The following is a 20,546-nucleotide window of genomic DNA, read 5'->3' on the forward strand; positions in this document are numbered from 1 at the left end:
CCAATTATCGTTTTCATACAAAAAAAATATGAAAACTCGTCATGAACAACTATAATTTGTAATGTTGTTTAATCCATAAATTGTGAATGATAAAATCAACTCCTAGATGTGGATCGGAAGAGAATATTTAAAGAACTTGCCAGCAGCACCCTTCTCTCCCTCCCTAGATATATAGCAACTCATTCTATGCTGCGGAGAAAATGCCTCCTCCCTTGCGGATTCATACCGCACCGGCATCACTGATTTGAACCATAACAAAAGTACAATGACAACAGAAGAGAGCGGTCAAAGCATACTTGCTAAAGAATAAAAGCATAAAGAAAATATCAATGCTTTTTTGTGCTTTGTTTGTTAAATTAACAACAAAATATGCTGCCGCCTCCTCCTAGGCACAGTTGATCTTGTTCCGAGAACTGCAGCACGATTTCACCTTTTAAATATACAAAGCAGTAGCTTACAAAATAACGTAATGAACCAAAAAAGATAAAAGGGCATCCCCTAATTTTCTCAAATATCCTAGCCTAATACAAATCTAAAAAATCAGCGGTAAAAGATCAAGACCTCATCTGTGCCTCTCACCCTCTCCCCTTCTTCCTGAGGAGGCCTTACGCTTTGTTCGACCACAACCAAAAATAATAATAAAGGGAAACTCACTGGAGTCATAATGCCACCTATATATATCATGATTAGGTGGCTCCTTTCCTGGCAGTGTAGTTAGATGACAGTCTTCTGGCCCACGGGCTTTGATTAGGTGACCATGAAATTGGGAAGCCAAGCACGGCGCACCATCTTAGATTCAAAAGGGCAACAGCAAGATTCTCTTCAGAATCTTTAAAAAGCTGTACTATTCGTGATTCAGCTTCCAAGTCTTCAGCAAAGATGAAGTCATCCTCAAATTCTGCCTTTTCTGGAAAGCTGCCATCTTCTTCACATATCATGCGCATGCTCAAAGCCTGCAGTGCTTCCATGGCAGTGCTGTGAAAACCACTGTTGGCATATGCAGAGAAAACAAAATGGCAGGTCGCTGGATCCGGCTGGACTTTTTCTTGGTGCATCCACTCAACGACAAATTCAACTACCTCAATCACTTCCTGACATTTATTGCAGGGGAAAAGAAAAATATATATTACTAACAAATAATGCAACCACAATTTTTGTGGTTGATCAAATTATAATCATGTATATCGAGAACCATCTTATGAGATACCTTTTCACAGGCTTTTTCAAGAATGGTATTAAATAGCAAGGTATCAAGTTCATTGCGTTCTGAACTGGCTTGATCCAAAAGATTCAATGCTTCCTCAATGTCATCATCTTCCAACAGAATCTGGAACAAAACAAGATTCAACATCTTCCTCAAAGTCATCATCTTTAATTAAATTACTTATATTTCAGAGAAGACAAAAATGTAACTTCCCTTCTGTTTTCTTTTTCATTTTTAAAAAATGAACTCACTAATTGTCTTCATTTAAATATCTTTATAAATATTTGAACTTTCTATAAATGAAACTTATGAGGACAACAAAAAATTCTCTTTTTGTAAGAGTTCTTACTTCATCCAAAAATGTCATCATGCAATGGGCTATCGAAGAATTTCTATAGCTTATCTATTCAACTTGAAATGACGTGCATTCTCAGACCCAAAAAAAAAAAAAAGAAAAAAAAAAAAAGAAGAAAAAGAAATTAAGTGCATTCATATATTGCAAACACTCTAGTCAGAAAAAAAAATAAAAAATAAAAAAGCATGAAAAAGGATGAATGAAGGGGTTTTTATGTAAACAAAGCAGAACTAAAATGACTAGTTTGCACAACAAGAGTTGGAAAAATTACACTTTTCGATCACATACACAAATGGTAGCAGTTTCCCAAGATGCATGATAATTCAGACTGAGTAATCATAATATTAAAGCTACCTTTATGAGAATGGTGTAAGTCACTGTTAGTGGATAAAAGCCATCTCGCAACATCATGGAGACCAATGCGCAAGCAGATCTGTAACATCCTAGAATGCTACAACAATCAATCATTATATGATAAGTCGCAGCATCTGCCGGGAAACCAAATGACTTCATATTTTTAAATATCTTAATTGCCATTTGATTCTGCATGAAATCAGAAAGAGAAAAGTAGATGAACACTGGTCCAATATTTCACATATCATGAAGTTGCAAATGAAGGGAAAACCAATGGTGATGAAAACACCTACTTCCTTAGCCTCAACAAGTGAATGCAGCACCGTATTATAAATAGGTGTTCCCAGATAAATGTTATTACGACAAAATATATTCTCTGCAACGTCCAAATACTGGATCAGCTCTCTTATCATCCCCTCTGCTCCAAGCGCTTTCAACTGGAAAAACAAAAATTGAATGTTATAGATGAGGCTAGTGGGACGGGAAAAGAAGGAAAAGAAAAGGAAAGAATGCTAGAGTAGGGTTCTAGATAAGGAAAAATAAATAAAATAACGACAGACCCCTTGGTGGCATGTTGCAGAAAGGAAGCTGATACAAAGAACACAAGTTTTACTGTTTCTAAGCAAATAAGCTTCTAGAAGACAACACAAGTTGTATATTGATCTCAAATAATCAATCAATATTTATGCAAAAATAAGAAGTCATGAGTGAAACTCCCTGCATGCAAACGAAAGTTTTTAAACACCATAATTTATCTTCCTTCTGTAGATGGTGTATGTTCTCCTTTTAAAACTTTTTCCACAAGCTTTGATGTGCAAGCTCAAGGAAATTACTACAGATACCGGGCCTAAGAGGCATGGAAACAATATCCTCGAAAAAGTAATCATGCATATGAAGTACATCTTTAAATAATTGGCATTAGTGTTGTATGCACACAGCTACAATTTTTTACTACACCAAGTAAAATTCTATCACAGTATCCATTGTTCCCTTTCTCCTTAGCTGCAAGCGAAACTAACAGCCACAAAGGTGAAAGATGAAGTTAGTATATAATTTTTTAATGAAAAAAGTGTATATATTCATGCTTCTTATACCTTCATTTTGAATGGAGAATCTGTATTATCTTACTTAAACTGTTTAATAAACCATGTAAAATACGCAAGATTTTCTCCAGTCACCTATCAGACCATAAAATTTTCTAACTGTGCAGTCCAGTTATCAGATGCTGATATTCTTAAGATTTATATGAAAAAACTATGCACCATGTTTCATGCAGTGTTTCCGTAGATAATAACCATCATAACCACTAAAACATCTTAACCATAGCAGATACTAAGGAACCCGTGTAAAATAAATAAATAAAATCGATAATTAAAAAAAGATAAAAAGATAAAATGAAAGAGGATACTAACAAATGCTTATGTTGTACAGTGGAAGCAGAAGACAAATTCCATACTGTATCCCACCACATACATACCAATGACCCTTGTCAATCAGAGGCAGGAATATGCCACCTATCAATACTCCATTTCATTCTCTAAACTAAAAGGAAGTATACATGAGGGTAGGGGGTTACCAAGTTCTTCATTGATAAATAACTGTGCTGAATACCATATCTCGCCATATCCAGTTCTATAGCATTAATGCGTTTAGCAGCATCCACCTGTGACAACATGTTGCCCTCTTCGTATGGGGCATTCACGTTACCAAATAACGAAAACAGCAGCTCGTATGTCCTAATATCAGGCACAACTTTTAATTGTTTCATTTTAGCCAACATCTGCACTGCTCGTTCAGGTTGATCCTGCATAGTTCATGCAACAATATTTGAATTTACTGGAGACAAACATGAAAAAAGCTTCCAAGCGCTGGAGAATTAAAACTGAGCATAAAACAGATGAAACTTTCATAAGATGATGAAATTAAGAAAACAGAAAAACATATCCTAATCAGTGTTTTAAATCGCTAAAGCATTACCTCCCGTGAGGCGAGGCGTAAGCCTCGAAGCATAAGCTTTTTAGGCATTTCAAAGCATAATAAAAAAATATATGAAAATACATATTATAGTGAAAAAATAGCATGATACTTACAAATAAATAGTATAATATATATTTGTTATTTATTACTTATTAAATACTCATACATATAAAACATTAAAAAAAAAAAAAACAAAGTGTATAGCAGATTAACTAAATTAAATACGTAATCTATTATTAAAAAGAAGGCTTTAAAGGGTCTTTGAAAGAACTGTGCCTTGAAAAGAACTTTGAATATGTAATTTGTTCTTTGTAATCTATTAAATATGTAAAGTTGTTGGAAGTTTAAAGGGTCTTCGAAAGACCCGAGCCTTTTTCCAACAGTTGCTTCGAAACACCCACTCTCTTTATTAAATTGAAGGACCCGATGTCTTCCTCTCCACTTCTGACCCAATTTAAAAGCTCCCATGGCTCTCTCTCTCCACGGCTCCCTCTCTATGGCTCTCCCACTACATCTCGAATTCAGTAACTGTGGTTCTAGCCACTATGTTGCTGGAGAAAACACTAGAAAATCACCTCAGAGATGCCAAAAATGTTTTTTTATTTTTTTTATTGTTGGGTGTTCAAATCCCAGGCCAAACAACATTGTTTTTCTGAGTCATCTTCTTCCTCAAAGGCTTACGCCTCTAACGGAATGCGTAAGCCTTGAAGAAAGGAGTACGCCTCAGTCAAAAAGCATAAACTTTTGGTGACTTAGCTGTGCCTCGAGGCAAATTCCCACCGCCTCGCCAAGAGGCACACCACAAAGCGCGCCAAAGGCGCGTTATTTAAAACATTGATCCTCATTGATACTTCTATCATGCTGCCCTCTGCTAGCATATATACTGAGTTTTAATATGCCCAAGTTACATAATTCCTATTATTAGAGCCAGACATATTCATTACCTATGAGAACAAGAATGAAGAAGCATAACTCGAACAAAGCTCTTCCAAACATTTACAATATTGAAAACCATAACTAAATCTCTTAAATTAGCATCCAACTAACTCTACTCTTACTCTTTGAAGATATTCAAAAAGTTAAGGGACCAGGATCTTTTCTTTTCTTTTCTTTTGTATAGAGACCAGGGTCAGCACCCTACATCATAGACTACCTATTTCTGGTGGATTCTAATTTTATAAATTAACAAAGCCACATAAAAGAAAATTTTCTGATATGAGAATTCAGTTCTATTAAATATGACTCACCACTGTGTCACATGCTGCAAGAAAAGCATTGAAAGGATGTGGATATGAACATTCAGATATTTGAACCAGCAGAGCCTCAGCGAAATCCAATTCTAGCACTTTGCTGCAACCTATAGAAAGGTTTGCCAGAGTAGAATCATACGGCTTCAAATTTCTCTGCTGCATAATTCTTAACTGCAGAAGGATAACAACAATGTCGCAAAAATCTCTAATTAAAAACAAAACCAAAATGCACAAAATACATTGCCAACAATTGCAAGATCGGTTTTTTTAAGATTATTGGCCTATGCAATAAACCGATATAACTTACAATTTCCATTCCGCTACTGAAACCTCGCTCAGAAGTAACTGCTCTGACAAAGCCATCATATGTATGGCTTGACGGTTGCAACCCAAATTTTTGCATCTAGACAAAAATGGGCTCCTTTAGTATGTCATAAGATGATATCTGAACGAGGTACAAAATAAATAAATAAATAAACAAGGGCAGGATAGAGAATCACAAAACTAAACCAAAAGGTTGAAATCCACAAACAAAATAGCCATCACAATCAAAACATACAAAACTAAACTTCTGAAGCTTATAACTACATTGTTCTCCAAACAAGAATATCATATTTAGCATTCTTTTCCAGAAAAAATAAAAGAAGGAATATCATATTCAGTGAAGGTACCATATGTAAGATTAGCACATAAAAAGGAAAATTCTAGACATTGTAATATATTACACAAACCAACACAAGCTTCTACAGAAAGGTTATTATACTTGTAGGATCAACTGTTCTGCCAAGCCACCATTTCTTAATCGTGCACAAGCATGAATAACATCACTGAACGACCATCTCAAAATTTTCATAACAGGCTGGCTTATATGTATATCAAGCATATCCATTCGAACATTTTCAACTTCTCCAACTCCCAAGCCAAAAGTAGTGCACTGATCTGCATTAACAGCATGGTCATCCAAATTTTCACAGTATATGGAAGGAATGGAATGTTTATTCTCCTCCAAATCAAGTTTCTTCAAGTCTAATTCACAGATTGAAGGTATAGGAATGTCTAATCTTGACGAATACAACTTTCCTTCAGAAGTTCTATTAACATAAGTGTTTCCCCTGATGGCTAAAGCCACCATATATTGCAACTTCTCATATGCAGATTTTAAATCTCCCAGTCTAGTAAAAGACCAAATAAACTTCCGTAGAGGAATAATGCTCAGACTGTAGCATTTGATATAATCCTTCCAAATTTCATGGGCCGCAGGCAGGTTTTGCTGCCAAACTGCAAGCTGAAAGAAATGATAATACAGAGTAAATATCAATGACCCAAATAACTTTAGAATAGATTGGTCCACTGTCAATATTTCACAAAATGCAAGGTAAAAGTGAACTACAAGGAAAACTATTCACATCACCATACGGACATTGCAAATATTCAAGAGAGCAGCACATCATCATCATCAAAGAGAAAAATGACAATCAAACAGTGTAGTCCCAGATCTAATTTTAATTGAAAAGTTTAATGCTATAGTTGGGGCTTCACTTAGAAATTAAAACTGATCCCCTTATCCACTTACAAGCACATTGAAGCAGTATAACACAAATGATGAATGGGGAGACTAATAGTAATCTAAATACATTACAGGAGTCACCCAAACCAATTCTCATGTTAGAAAAAATAGAACTGTTGTTAAAGTGATGAGTCAAAGGCTTTGTGCTTGAAAAGAGGAACGTAATAATATTTGAACAAATACAAAACCGATTTGCTTTACATACCTTGAGAAGCTCTGAATATGTAACTTCATTCTTCCCCACCATTTGACGCTCCATCAAGTCCAAACACTGATTGGCATTTTTTATACTCTGCATTTTGGCACAAGCCCTTAAGAAACTGTTGTAGATAGGTAGAACCGGATAGATGCCAGGAATTTCTCCAAGGAAATTTATCAACTTAAATGCCTGATCAAAAAACAACACATGTGGACACAAGAATATTAAAATATTAACAACTGACAAAGAATGATGGTAAAAGTGTGGTTGCATCTTAATGGTGGTTCTGATAACTACAGTAATAATATTACAGTAATCCTAACAAGATAGTTTTACTGTTATCAGCTGATTAAGCTAGCCAGATAATACCTTTTAAGTATATAGCATGAATCCTACCTCCTCCAAATATCCTCCTTTACATAGAGATTGCACCATAAGCAAAGAGCATATGTTATTCAGGCTAATCTCTTTTTCATCCATTATTCTCCAAGTCTCCATTACAAACTGCATGAAAAGGAAACAACTGCCAAATAAGATACACTAAGACGCTGAGACTAGGTACCTACAAAAAGCAACTATTTACTGGCAGAAAAATTGTAGGACTCCATCCTTACCTTCGCAATGGCATTTTCCGAAAGTTATTTAAGTCAAATAAAATTGGCAATGTGATCCTACCAATATAAACATGTTCATTGCACAGAAAGTGTCCATATATAGTTTGCTAGGTTTTCCTTTGACACTCTTCACATTACCATAATCAGGCACAAATATCAACAACTCAAATGAACTAACTCTCATTATCTCAGCTAACACACAAGTGAACTCAATCTTATGTATGTCAAACATATAGTTTAAATGGTGTGATTAAACACTAACAAAACAAATCAACCTACTTAAACAATACATAGTAGAATCAGACACATAAACACGCATACAAAGTGTGTCTTAACTAATTGCGCATACACAGTGTGTCTTAACTAATTGCATGTTCTTCAGCTTACCAATGGATCAGGTGACTTAGCACAGTAATTAAGAATATCGATGAAATCATCAGCTCTTAATGAATCATTCCCATGGCCAAGATTCAAAAGCAGATTGGAAGCTTGGCCTCTCTCACCCAAGCGTAGTGCATCAACAATTTGCATCTGCATGGACCTGGTAATTGATTCTGCGCTGTGCCACGAAACTTCATGACCTGCATTTATCATCTCGCACTCAAATTAACCAAAGGTTACTGTAAAAACATAAAGTAAATGGTCTGCACATTTATCCTGCTTCAAGATATAACCAGGGCTAAGAAAACGAGAAGAAAAATATGTCAAGCCAACTAGAAATAATTGAATTTTCTTTATAAGAAATTTTAACAATTGCAGTTGAAGCTTGATTTGACTACCAAGATAGTAACGAGTAATTGATAGGTACAGTGCACCTATACATTCTACAAAACATGCATATTTACTAATCTAGGTACCCCGCACAAGTTGAACAGTTTTGAAACATTACAATTTGAGGTTGTAAGAGTTCGAGAATACTCCAATCTGTCGGGACCAATTCTTTGTCCCTGCAAAAACAATACTGATATTGAGGCAGAATATAACAATAATAGTAAAGATATATATATATATATATATATATTATAAAAACATACATGGTATTGTGGTTGTGACTTAAAAAGCGAATCTGCAATTGACCGCAATGCAACCCTCGCTCTGTAAAATAAATAAATAAATAAATAAAAAGTAGGAATGCGAACGAGGTCATGTTATGCTGATGCAGTATAAATTCATGTTCAACTACAATGTACTTACAGAGGTCTGTGCATGGTCAGGGCCGCTCAAAACCTATTGTATATGCTCAAAATGCTTTCTTTTATGGTGTACTGGACAACCAAGTTCCTTTTTCTTCAAAGTTTCACGCGGATTCCCAGTGTTTGTGAGGCAAAGATTCGATTTTGGGAAAAAAGGTAGTCAACTATGAAGCATGGGTACGCCAATTTAGTAGCGTATCCCGTATCGGATACTCGTTTGGATACAGTCCCATACGCATCGGATACGTATATAGGTTAGTTGACTAACCGATATGTGTATCCGACATTCCGGACACGAGTGTCTGACTTTCCGGATACGTTCCTCCGGACGAAGTTTGCCGTTGAGGGGTTGTTGAGGAGACCCTGGGCGCTGCGTGTGAGGAGGGGGAGGGAGAGAGAGGGAGAGAGAGATCAGCGCGCGCGGGGAAGAAGAAGATGTCGACTGACCTAATTTTTATTATCTCAAGTGACGACGTCGTTTGCTAAAACAGGATTTGTAATATTTTTTTTTTCACATAGATCTGTTTATGCGTTTGGGTCTTAAGTCATAGTATTAAAACAGGATTTGTAATATTTTTTTTTCACATAGATCTGTTTATGCGTTTGGGTCTTAAGTCATAGTATTAAAATGGGCTTTGGGTAATGATATGTTGGGTGGAAAAAGCTATACAGGCCTAAAAAAAATATAAAGAATCAGAAAAGAAATCCCAAAATGCTAGTTTTTAAGTCCATTTTACACAGTCCCGATCTCTTGGACCACAGGAGTCCAAGAGATTGTGGTCACTCACTGTTGGATATTAATCCAATGGTTCAAAATGATATATATAAATGCAATATGACATAAATGATTATTACCCGATTCAAGTCATAAATGAGTGAACCGTTGAATTTACATCCAACGGTGAGTGATCATAAATCTCTTGGACTACAGGGGTCCAAGAGATCAAGACTGCCATTTTACAGGCCTATATTTATAATTTTTTTTACATTCAAAATTTGTTTTAAGATATATATTTATTAATAACCGTGATGGAAAAAAGTATTTATGTTTTATTTAAATTCCATTTTCAAACCATTGGATTATTATCCAACGGTGGGTGACCACAATCACTTTGATTCCTGTTTTAAATAGATCGGGATATGCTATGATGTATCCTAGTTTTTAATGATTTGCCATATCTCTATGTCGTGTTGAATTGTGTCGCCGTATTCATATCCATGTATGTGCTTGGAAAATTTTGGTTTTGTATTCTGGTTATGGCTTGAATTTTTTTGGGTGAAGTTAGATTTTTTTTGGCTAGAAAAGGAGATGATTAAAATGAAAGATTTGTCAGTGGGGTAAGAGAAAGAAAGTGAAGTTTCATATAACAAAACGAAAGAGTGAGGGAGACAAGGGGGCAGAGATGGGAGTGGAAGCTCAGCCGTGGGGCTGCTGGGATTGCCTCTTTTCTTTTTCTTCTTTTATGACTCTTTTTAATTCCTTATGTCAAAAGGGTTAAGCTTGGTTTTTCCTTGGAAACACGAATATTCTTCTTAGGTATTTGATGGGTTTAAATAGAAATTTTTTTTTTTTTTTTGGGTATATATGGCCCAACTAAAAAAAGAAAGAAAGGGGTTGTGCCCCCTTGTTTCATTGGGCCCTGGCCAGGGCCGGTCCTGTGCCTGATTTTAGAAGTTTCTCAAGATAAAATCGTAGGTTTTTTTTTTATTTTTATAAATTTAAATACAAGCAATAAATTAAACTATAAGGAAGAGCGAGTTTCTCACACACGCTATCAAGATGTGGGTTCAACCTGAGACCACTGGTCTACAAGTTAAGACCATTTTCTTCTAAGTTAGACTCTATTTGCCAAATTTATTTTTTTTTCAAAGAGTTTATGCATTTTGGCATAAAGTGAAAATTTCTCGGGAAAAATGCCAGACACTATAACATTTGGCCTTGTAGATTCATACACGGTAAGGCCATCTCTAATGGATAGGGCCAAATGTCAAATTTTGACAGCATAACCTAGATGGAGCCCTTAACGCATGTATAGGGCCAGTCAATATATCAATCCAGTTAATATCTTGGGTGGAATAGCAGTTCATGTTTTGCCTAGACTGAAATTTGGTGGAGCCCACTCACACGACCACTACCCCATGTGCAAAGTCATTTTTGTAGACTCATTAGAGTTAAAACTATTTTAAAACAATTTAATAAGGCAACAGACTCAAAATTTGAGTACGGAGGATTAGGAGGGAAAAAAATGTTTCAATACAAGTAATATATAAAGTAGTTATATTTTGAAGAGTGAAAATTTGGGTTTAGTCCCTTTAACATTGGAGATTGCCTAACGGTTCTCAAACAAGTTCAAATATTTTCAACTTTTGTTGTTGTTGAACAAATAGAAAATAGGCTAGAAAATATATGTCGGCATCATAATAACATGGTTTTACATTCGGTTTTGTTTCTTCTCTTTTTTCTTAACAAAGCTTTTGTTTCTTATTTCACTTTCGTGGACATGGGAGTGATTAAAAGAAGGAACAGTTGGAATCAAGCAAAAAGGCCAAAAGAAAGAGAACAGAAAAACTACAATATTCACCAACACTGCAGAGCCAATACGACGCCGCGCCGTTCTACGTCACAATTCTATCCTAAGCTTCCTGCCGTCCTCCACGTGTCAATATGAAATTGCCTATATCCTGTGAAAACATTGCGTGTGAAGCAAAGAGAGCGACTCGAATGATACGCCGCAGCCACGTACACACACACGCGTAAACAAAAGTCGTCCGATGATATCTCTATCTCTATCCAAAATCCAGCCGGCAAAAAATCACGTGACAGCACACGTGGTCTGTCCTCCTACCTTGCATGCACCACGTGTATCTGACACAGTAATTTCCCACACACCACCACATTTGCTCGACACGTTTTATGAGCACTAACCACCTATCCTTCTCACACGTGGCGACATATCAATCAATTTCGTTATTTAAGCAAGTCGCAATAATTTGGATATACAAGATAGATTCAATCAAGAGAGAGAAGAGAAAAAGAGTTGGAAGAAAGAATATCAAGGAGTGTTTGTTTCCCGGGAAAATAATGGTGGCAATGACAACGGGCAACGCTGCGGAACCAATTTTGTGCAGGATGGACCGCCTTGACAACATGCTAAGGCAATTGGAGGAAATCAGAGGGTGCAATTATAGTAATAATACGAGGTCATCACATTCGCCCAAGAGCAGTTCCTTCGCATCCACACCGTCGAGGACGAGCGACGGAGTGGGGCACGTGTCGTCATCTGCGGAGCTGATATCTCCGGAGAGCCTAGAGAAGCACTGCCGTCCGATGGAGCACGTGATGATGGAGACAGACGTGAAGGGGACGCTGATCGAGAGGCTGGATCAAGTGGAGGACCGCGTGCTGAAGCTGTGCATGCAGCTGGAGGAGGAGTTGACGGAGAGCGCCGAGAAGAAGAGAGAGGAGGAGGAGATCATGAAGAGGAGTGAGAGAGAGGAGAAGATGATCATCGATGAGATTGGAAAGAGTCAGGATCATGTCAAGAAGAAGAAAAAGAAGGGGTTAAAGCAACTTGTGAATCAGTATCTTATGGGAAAAAGATAAACCCAATAAATCAATAAGTTCACGTAATAATTCAGATGGTTTATTATTATTATTTTCGTTTTGGTCCTCCACTTTTGTTTGGAGATTGATTGGTGAGTGTAAATCAAGCGAGAGAGCACAAGAGACAATCAAGAGGTGCCTTTGGTGGTGGTAATTAATTTTGTCCTTGCATTTTTATTTTTATTTTAATTTCAGTACATGGCATAGCACATAAAAAAATAAAAAATAAAAAAAGGTTCAATTAATAATGGAAATTCAAGCATATATATATTTATCGCATGATTTTATGAGGAAAATATCTAGATTTCTGTTTTAGCTGAAAATATCTGTTAGGGAAGTATCTAGACTTCTGCTTTAGCTGAAAATATCTAAAAATGACTCGATAGTCTATAAAGATTGGGCAAGTGGTGGTGGAGGTAGTGGCACTAGGGGTGAGGGGGGTGGCGGCGGCGGGAATGACAGTGGTGGTAGTGACAATGCCGGTGGGGTTGGTAATAGAATTGGTGACGCTTGGGGTGGTGGTGATAGCCACGATAAGATGGTGATCGTGGTGGTTGTGGTAATGGAGGCGTGGTGGTGGTTTTAGTCATGACAAAATGATGGTAGTAGAGGTTGTGAAATTTTATCTTGTAAAATAATGTATTTATTAAAATATTTATGGGGAAGTAAATATTTGTCATGATCTAAAATTAATCTAGAATGAAATGAAAATTTGCTATTTTTTTTATATAAAAAAATCAATGAGTAAAAAGTATGAATTGAATATACCTAGAATTTTTTAAATTTTGATATATTTCAATTTTTGAACTTCTTTAAAATCTTTTAAAATCTCAATCAATATATATAACTTATCATCCTCTTTCAATCAATATATATAACTTGTCATCCTCTTTCAATTATGTATTCAATTAAGATTTTAAAAGTGTTTAATAGAGTTATAAAGTTTATAGAGTTTAATATATTTTGATTGGCTTATTATCACAAAACATCCCTAAGGTTTACGAAACTATCAGATTGCATTCTTAATGTTTTTTTGTGTCACTTATGGTCCTCAACGTTAGTATGTACAATCACAAATGGTCCCTAACGTTAGGTTCTGTCAAAAACTTTGTCAGTTTGCTGACGTGTCATACATATATATCACAAAACATCCCTGAGGTTTACACACTTATCACAAATGGTCCTTACGAATTTTTTTTAAAAAAATTTAAAATTCATAAAATTTTGGTTTTCTTTTTAAAATTATTTATAAATGAAAAAAAAATTATAGAAGGATTTTAATCTTGAGGACCATTTATGAACCCTAAACCTTTAGTTTTTTTTTTTTTCATTTTTAAATTTTATGAATTTTAAATTATTTTTTAAAAACTTCATTAGTTTGTTGATGGCATATATATGGAGCCCACATCTACAATAATATAGTGTCACATGTATTTAAAATTTAATATATATTTTAAAATAATTATAATTCATAAAATTTTAAAAAGAAAACAGAATTTTTAAATTAAAAAAATTAAAAAATTTCGTAAGGACCATTTGTGATAGGTGTGTGAACCTCAAGGATGTTTTGTGATATACATATATGCCACGTCAGCAAACTAATGGAGTTTTTGACGGAACCTAACGGTAGGGACCATTTGTGATCATGCATACTAACTTTGGGGACCACGAATAACAAAAAAAAATATTAAGGATGCAATCTGATAGTTTCGTAAACATTAAGGATGTTTTGTGATAATAAGCCTATTTTGATTTATGTAAACTCCACATAGAGACTGATTATAGAGTTATAAAGTTTACAGAGTTTAATATATTTTGATTTATGTAAACCCCATATAGAGATTGATTGAATTCATAAATTGATTTGAATGATGTTTGTTAGAATTTATCATAAATTTTAAAAGAGTTTATTAGAGTTCTAAAATATTTTGTGGGTTGTTTATCAATTTTTTTTTCATTAATCTGATAGGTCTTCTTTCTCCAACTTCATACGTTCTGGCATCAGTATCATCACCAAGTCCAATTAAGTTTTTCCCAACAGTTGTTCCATTGCCAATTGCATATTGATAAAAAGACCATTATATATATTTGTTGCCAAAATATATATATATATATATATATATTATATAAACAGATACGAAATGACAACAACTAATAAATAAATAAAGGATGCCTATAGATCAATAAAGAAGGCTATGTTATAAAACTAAAGGAAATTGGAGAGAGAAGAGAAATGGAGAAAGCAGAGAAAAACTCTGCCATTGGAATTCTTCCGTTTCTCTCACTGATACAAGAAGAAGGGATGAACCCTTTTGTAAACAAAATTTCTTCCAACATGTGGGCCCTCTCCCAACATGTGGGCTCCACTAATTATTTACAACACTCCCCTTTGGAGGCCACAAATGATACAGAATATGTCTCGTTAAAAACCTTGCCAGTAAAAACCCAGTAGGACAAAAACTGGTCGAAGGAAAAAAGAGTACATAACCATGCGTAACATAAAATTCTGTGTATATTGACATGCGTGCGACACTGCCTCGTTAAAACCTTGCCAGGAAAAACCCAGTGGGATAAAAACCTGGATACAGTGTGGAAAGGTCTTTATTGATGGCAAATAGAGAAGCCATACTGTTGATCATCTGTGAATATGACACTGCTTCTGTGAGTCAATCTTGATGAATACCATGCTCCCCCTGATGAATATCTCCCCCTGAAAACTTCATGACTAACTTTGTTCCAGTAAACGACCATATAGATTTCCAGAGTCCTATCATATCTCACATCATCCCAAAATGGTGATGGAGTTGAGCTCAAATACGATGTCCGGTCCAATATACTTCCGGAAAATCCTTAAAGTGTCCAACGGATAATCCTCATAAAAATGCTTCAATACTTTCTTAGTATAAGCAATAATCTCGTTGGCATAATGCTCGATCTTTCAGTCGAGACAAATATTTCTGGAACTCTTGAGAAGCTTTAATGTGTTTGCAAACATATTAATGTACTCACTGAGGCAATTTATGCATATTAGTATTGAGTACGGATTTTGTGCTTCAGGCACATGTCATTCGGGGACTTGCTTCATGCAATTTCAATCCTTTCAAGGATTTTGTTTAAAGGGATTAAACTTTATGACACATTATATAGCTTTAACCCAGCTATTTATACATCTTTAGGGAATCACTTCAGGTGATATGCTCTGTGCATTTAATAACCCTTAAAGATAACATGTTGGTCTCCGTAAATGTGCAATAAGGGGGGGCACAATTGAATTTGTAGATATGGAGAAAACCCAACATTCCTTGTTTCTGCCAGAAACATTGTGTCATACAAAGTAGGTATATTCCCTTTCATTCCGAACACCCAAGTATAACTTTTAATATTAACATCTTTTGGGGTTCGTACTGTGGGTTTGTTCTTTCACGTTCATTCTCATCTATAATGGAATTGCCTCATTCCATTTTGGCCAATGATATTGTCGACATTTAATAATTGAGCGTGGTTCCAATCAACACAGCCCATTGATGATTTGAGTAGCTACTCCAAAATCAAAATTTGTCATTCATCAATTCATGATCCCACCATTCTCATGTGCATGCGCATGCATCAATTATAAGCATTTCTTTGCTTTTTGGGTACCCAAGCCACTGCAGGGGGCTTTTATTATGTGAGAATGTGGATTATAACCTCCAATGGAGCGTTATTTATAGTAGGGCGTGGATAATCTCCATTTAGGGAGTTGGAACATTTAGAACCATATATCTGTCATGCTGCAGGCATGCTACAGATTAATATATATACATGTCAATTAATTTCTGGGACTTTAACCCATACAATTTGCAACGCATTAGGCGTGCACAATATCAATATTGACATGTCAAGGGATTGTCCTTTCGGGACTTCAATCCACATCATTTGCTACGCAACAGGCGTGCATCATATTGATCACTGCTATACCCATATTTTGTTCTTATGGGACTTTAATTTGTGCAGTGTATTATCAATGTATCCAACTTGCAATTTGTAAAATTTGCATTAATAATTCATGGATACATACAAGCCATTCTTTTGGAACGGACTTATCTCCCCATTTGGTTACCTTTCAAGATAAAATATCAAATAAGTATATAAGCATAAAATAACACAAGTATTGCTTACATCCTTAGGTGGGAGAAACTTTTCTCAAGTATCATTCAAGCTTGTATCGGCCCAGTAAATGTAGTGCTTGATGATCTAGTTATATCCTGCAAAAGCAAAATCACAATTCTTTTCTCTGTCAATAACTCTCAGAGTTAGGATCACTTCATGGATTCTTTCTTCAGATGTTCATTCTAAAGAAATAAAATCTCTTATGAACAGAGAGTTACAAAAAGAGAAAAAATGCAAAAAAAAATTGTGATATTGATTGCAAGATAAGGTAAGCAATCAGGGAAGGAAGCTGGTGGGAGCAGACAAGCAGCTCATCAATCAAGGAAGGAAGCTGGTGGGAGCAGAAAACAAGCTCTCAATTCTCCTAGTCTAGAAGGACCTCAGGAGATTAGAGCACAAGGCCGCCTTCACAATTCCCTGATCTTGCAGAAACATGATCAGGGATAGTCTTGCTTCCTGAATGGATGATCAGAGATAGTCTTGCTTCTCAGGCATATTAAGTGCTTAATGATAAGAAAAACAAGTAGATATAGCATCATTTTGTATGGGAAAACTGGATGTCTTCTGCAAAGAAAATTTCGTTAGTAACACATTTATACACAAATACAATGAATAGATAGAACCGGTGAATTTCAAATTAACCATAGGAAAAATTGCGAGATTCTCGGGATACTTTTGAAAAAGTAGCTCCGTGAAATCCGTAAAGCAAGATCGGCTTTGACGAAAATAATACTTGAAAATGCCGAAAGTGCCGACAGGCATTATTAGAGGCCACGTGAAGTTTTGGACTCTTGCGAAAGAAAAAGATAATGTGGGGATTCGAGAAGATATTGGAATCCTGAAAAGTTGCCACATTTTCGTCTATAGATATTGCCTTTGCAAAACTTGATTGAGCAACTGCGTTTCAACTCAACTTTGTTTCAACTCAATTTCCTTCATTTTCTGAAACTTTAGTTTTGTAAGACTTTCTTTGAAACCTTCTTAAAATGGCTTCCTCTTCTTCCTGCCCAAATAATTTCAATTTAAATGATGCTCCCACAACAACCAGTGACGCCAAAGTTTGGCGTCCATCCTTTGTATCCCAAAATCGTCATCTCACAGTTAATGATTCTGTGATGATGAATGATGCTACTGCTGTCATAGTAGCTAGGAATTTCATTATTCCAATGGATGAAATGTTGTTGACAGGGAGGTCTGAGGAAGAGGCTATTGATGACTCAATGGCTTTTAGCATTCAGAGTGCTGCTTCTGTTTCTAACATGGCTGATCGTTTGCGTGCTAGAGCAAACGAGGTTCAGAAGCTAACAACTGAAAATTATTCTCTTCAAAGAATGCTTCATGAGTCTCAAAAAGAGGTTGAGAAACTCAAAGGAGAGAATAATTCCTTGTTGAAACTGGTGAGTTCGTACTCTGCTGATACACTGAGAAAGCTAGACATGCTGCAGGTCTCAAATGAAAGAATTTTGGGAGACCATGAGAGGCTCATGGCTAAGCTTAAGAGGCGCCGTCCTCTTCCTTCAGAGGCTTCCAGAACATAATGTAATTTTATAGATTTTACAGGGCCTGCACCTTCATTGCAGGTGTAAAAATCTATCTGTTGTATGTTCATTCCTTGTTATAATAATTGCGCCCGTTCTTAAACTTGCATATGTGGTTTTTACGTCTTTTCAAAATGACGGTTTGGAACCTTGTGCCTTATAGGTTCAAATAACCACATCAAATCTCTCATATTTCCATGCATGTGAGCCCAGAACTTTTGGTCTGGGTTAAACCCAAACTCATAATTTATTCGCCATTTTCAAATGGACATGAAATATGAATTGAATAAAAGCTACGATAATATCTCAATATAGTAGTGAAGAACATTAACTACTATATACCCACAACTTCAAGTTTTAGGATCTCTCATATATTTGGATCCATGGGCTTCCGGCCCAGATATAACAAAATATGTGGGGAGCCTCAATTCATCATTTGAGGTTTATATTGATATTATCCATTTCACGGTGTATTCTTAACAACCGGATTCACAAAATATATTTCTTCCTTGAGGTGTCGATTATAACAAAATCGAACTTTATTAAATTCATCATTCTCTTATGCCAAAGAAATATGTGGTGTACCACAATTTGCAATAATACCTCAAGGGTTGTCCATTTAATTGTTGGAACTTTAGGTTCTCAACACTGTTAGATTTTGAACTTCAGGCCAAAATCACATATTCTCATGGTATGGACATTTTTACAATTTTCTGTACATATTTCGGGACTTCAAGCCCTTACATAATTGTCCATATTTTGAGGAACTTCTGGCATCTCATTTAATTGCTCATCCATGAGTTTAAGGAACTGCGGGTTCCCTTTTGTATATAGTGACGGTTTACCCAAAATGGTTAATATTTATGCATACGTCACTATTCATGTGAATAGTACTATTCATCAAGTCATGAATACATATCTATTCATGTGTACAGTACATCTGCCAGTACAGTTATCATTCATGTGTACGGCACTTTTAACCAATACGGTACTGTTACATCATTAAGGAAACCCAGGTCCTTATTCACATGTCAGGGATCAAGGACCCTTAAGTCCGATCACATGTTTACAAATATAGTACCGGAAAGACTGCCAGCTCTCATATCAATATCATCATCAAGGATCTTCAAGTCCTGATGTAAATGTATGATGAGGATCAAGGAACTTCTGGTCCTGATCTGTATACTGTAAAAACTCATCATACAACACAATTAATCCATAAAATAAATTTACTGTTAAATAAATTACTTGTATGGACGTTAATCCCGCACCATACTTTAAATGTGCGGTAAAGTAAATTCATAAATTAAATTGTTGTATGGACGTTAATCCCGCACCATACTGTAAATGTGCGGTAAAGTAAACGTGCTTGTATGAGCACTAATTCTGCTCCATACATTTAAATAAAAGTAAAGGCGTGGACGATAAACCCGCACCACCCTTTAAAGTAAATTTATGATAAAGTAAATGTGCTTGTATGGGTAATAAACCTACACCATACAGTAAATAAAATAATTGCGGAATGAATAAAGTAAAGACAATTATTTGTGGGTTCATATCAACACCACAATCAAATAAAATAAGAAAAGTGTTAGTATTACTAATGGTCTCCCACTGATAATGTATTTAGTATTACCAAGGGTCCATTTTGTTAAGGGTTAGTAATAGAATGGCAAATAAATATAGTATATTATATTACCATCAACTTTTCATATATATATAATTAGAAAGTAGGGACAAACCTTAGTGCTAATTTTGCTGTATCCCACTTTTCTTCCTGCACACCTTGATCGAAGTGATGCCAAAAGAGCTTGGCCAGCAAAGCTTCCATTATTGGGGTCTCTTGCTCATCAAAGTCGATGCTAATCTCTCTGTCCCAGGTGCAACAAGCAAACCCTCTCCTCATCCTTGCTTTTTTTTTTTCGTCTTCTTTTTCCTAGCATCACTTTTTCTTTTTTTTTTTCTTTTAGGTGGTTGGGTGCCCACATAATACCGTCAATTATGCAAGTCCAAATCCCTTTTCAGACCTGAATGAGAGAGCATAAGAATCAAATCTCCCCTGTTCAGGCTTGCAGACAAAGAGAAGATGAAGGCATCCACTTTCATGCTTCCGCTAGCAGTCATGCTTCTGGCCATCTCACACATCTGTGTGGTAGCGGAAGACAGAGAGCAACAAGTGAAGAAGACTTACATCATTCACATGGACAAGTCCCAAATGCCGGCAAGTTTTGAAGATGACCATTTCCAATGGTATGACTCATCTTTGAAATCAGTGTCGAATTCGGCAGACACGCTTTACACCTACAGAACCATAATTCATGGTTTCTCCACGAGGCTGACTGCTGAGGAAGCCGAGCTGCTTGAAAAGCAGCCAGGAATTCTCTCTGTTCTACCTGAAAGGAAATACGAGCTTCATACAACTCGGACGCCAGAGTTTCTTGGATTGGGGAAAAGCGAAGCCTTCTTGCCAGCATCAGATAAAGTGAGTCAGGTGATTGTTGGAGTTTGTGTTTTGAGGCGATGGGTTTCTTTGAAGATGGGA

At 36.0% G+C, this 20,546-nt stretch overlaps 2 protein-coding genes across 8 annotated transcripts; one reads left to right on the forward strand and one right to left on the reverse strand.

Annotated features, from left to right (window-relative positions):
- Nucleotides 1–29: 29 nt before the first annotated feature.
- LOC117617286 (pentatricopeptide repeat-containing protein At1g76280-like) lies at nt 30–9,154 on the reverse strand. Of its 7 annotated transcripts, none has more exons than XM_034346606.1 (15): nt 8,715–9,153; nt 8,555–8,615; nt 8,410–8,467; nt 7,908–8,101; nt 7,303–7,410; nt 6,913–7,095; nt 5,904–6,425; nt 5,448–5,543; nt 5,138–5,311; nt 3,490–3,717; nt 2,207–2,350; nt 1,914–2,102; nt 1,208–1,327; nt 721–1,091; nt 30–169 (listed from the first exon to the last, which is right to left on the reverse strand). In XM_034346606.1, the coding sequence occupies exons 1-15, from the start codon at nt 8,726–8,728 to the stop codon at nt 103–105; spliced, it is 2,529 nt and encodes an 842-aa protein (XP_034202497.1). In that variant the 5' UTR covers nt 8,729–9,153; the 3' UTR covers nt 30–102. The 7 variants fall into 7 exon arrangements, with proteins under 7 accessions (XP_034202497.1, XP_034202496.1, XP_034202503.1 ...); XM_034346605.1 differs by lacking the exon at nt 30–169 and adding an exon at nt 301–514 and having other exon boundaries at nt 770–1,091; XM_034346612.1 differs by lacking the exon at nt 30–169 and adding an exon at nt 301–514 and having other exon boundaries at nt 770–1,091; nt 8,410–8,481.
- A 2,545-nt stretch (nt 9,155–11,699) lies between these two features.
- Nucleotides 11,700–12,478, forward strand: LOC117619032. Its single transcript, XM_034348852.1, has one exon. The coding sequence runs from the start codon at nt 11,796–11,798 to the stop codon at nt 12,315–12,317; it is 522 nt and encodes a 173-aa protein (XP_034204743.1). The 5' UTR covers nt 11,700–11,795; the 3' UTR covers nt 12,318–12,478.
- Nucleotides 12,479–20,546: the final 8,068 nt, after the last annotated feature.

Source organism: Prunus dulcis, chromosome 2 (assembly GCF_902201215.1).
Source record: "Prunus dulcis chromosome 2, ALMONDv2, whole genome shotgun sequence".
In the NCBI taxonomy this organism is placed as follows: domain Eukaryota; kingdom Viridiplantae; phylum Streptophyta; class Magnoliopsida; order Rosales; family Rosaceae; genus Prunus; species Prunus dulcis.

Coding starts and splice junctions, on each gene's coding strand:
- LOC117617286 (XM_034346605.1), bottom strand. Junction 8,468..8,554: donor AGTCACAACCACAATACCAT/GTATGTTTTTAT, acceptor TTGTTTTTGCAG/GGACAAAGAATTGGTCCCGA. Junction 2,351..3,489: donor ATTTATCAATGAAGAACTTG/GTAACCCCCTAC, acceptor TTGTTTTTCCAG/TTGAAAGCGCTTGGAGCAGA.
- LOC117619032 (XM_034348852.1), top strand. CDS start 11,796: ATGGTGGCAATGACAACGGGCAACGCTGCGGAACCAATTTTGTGCAGG.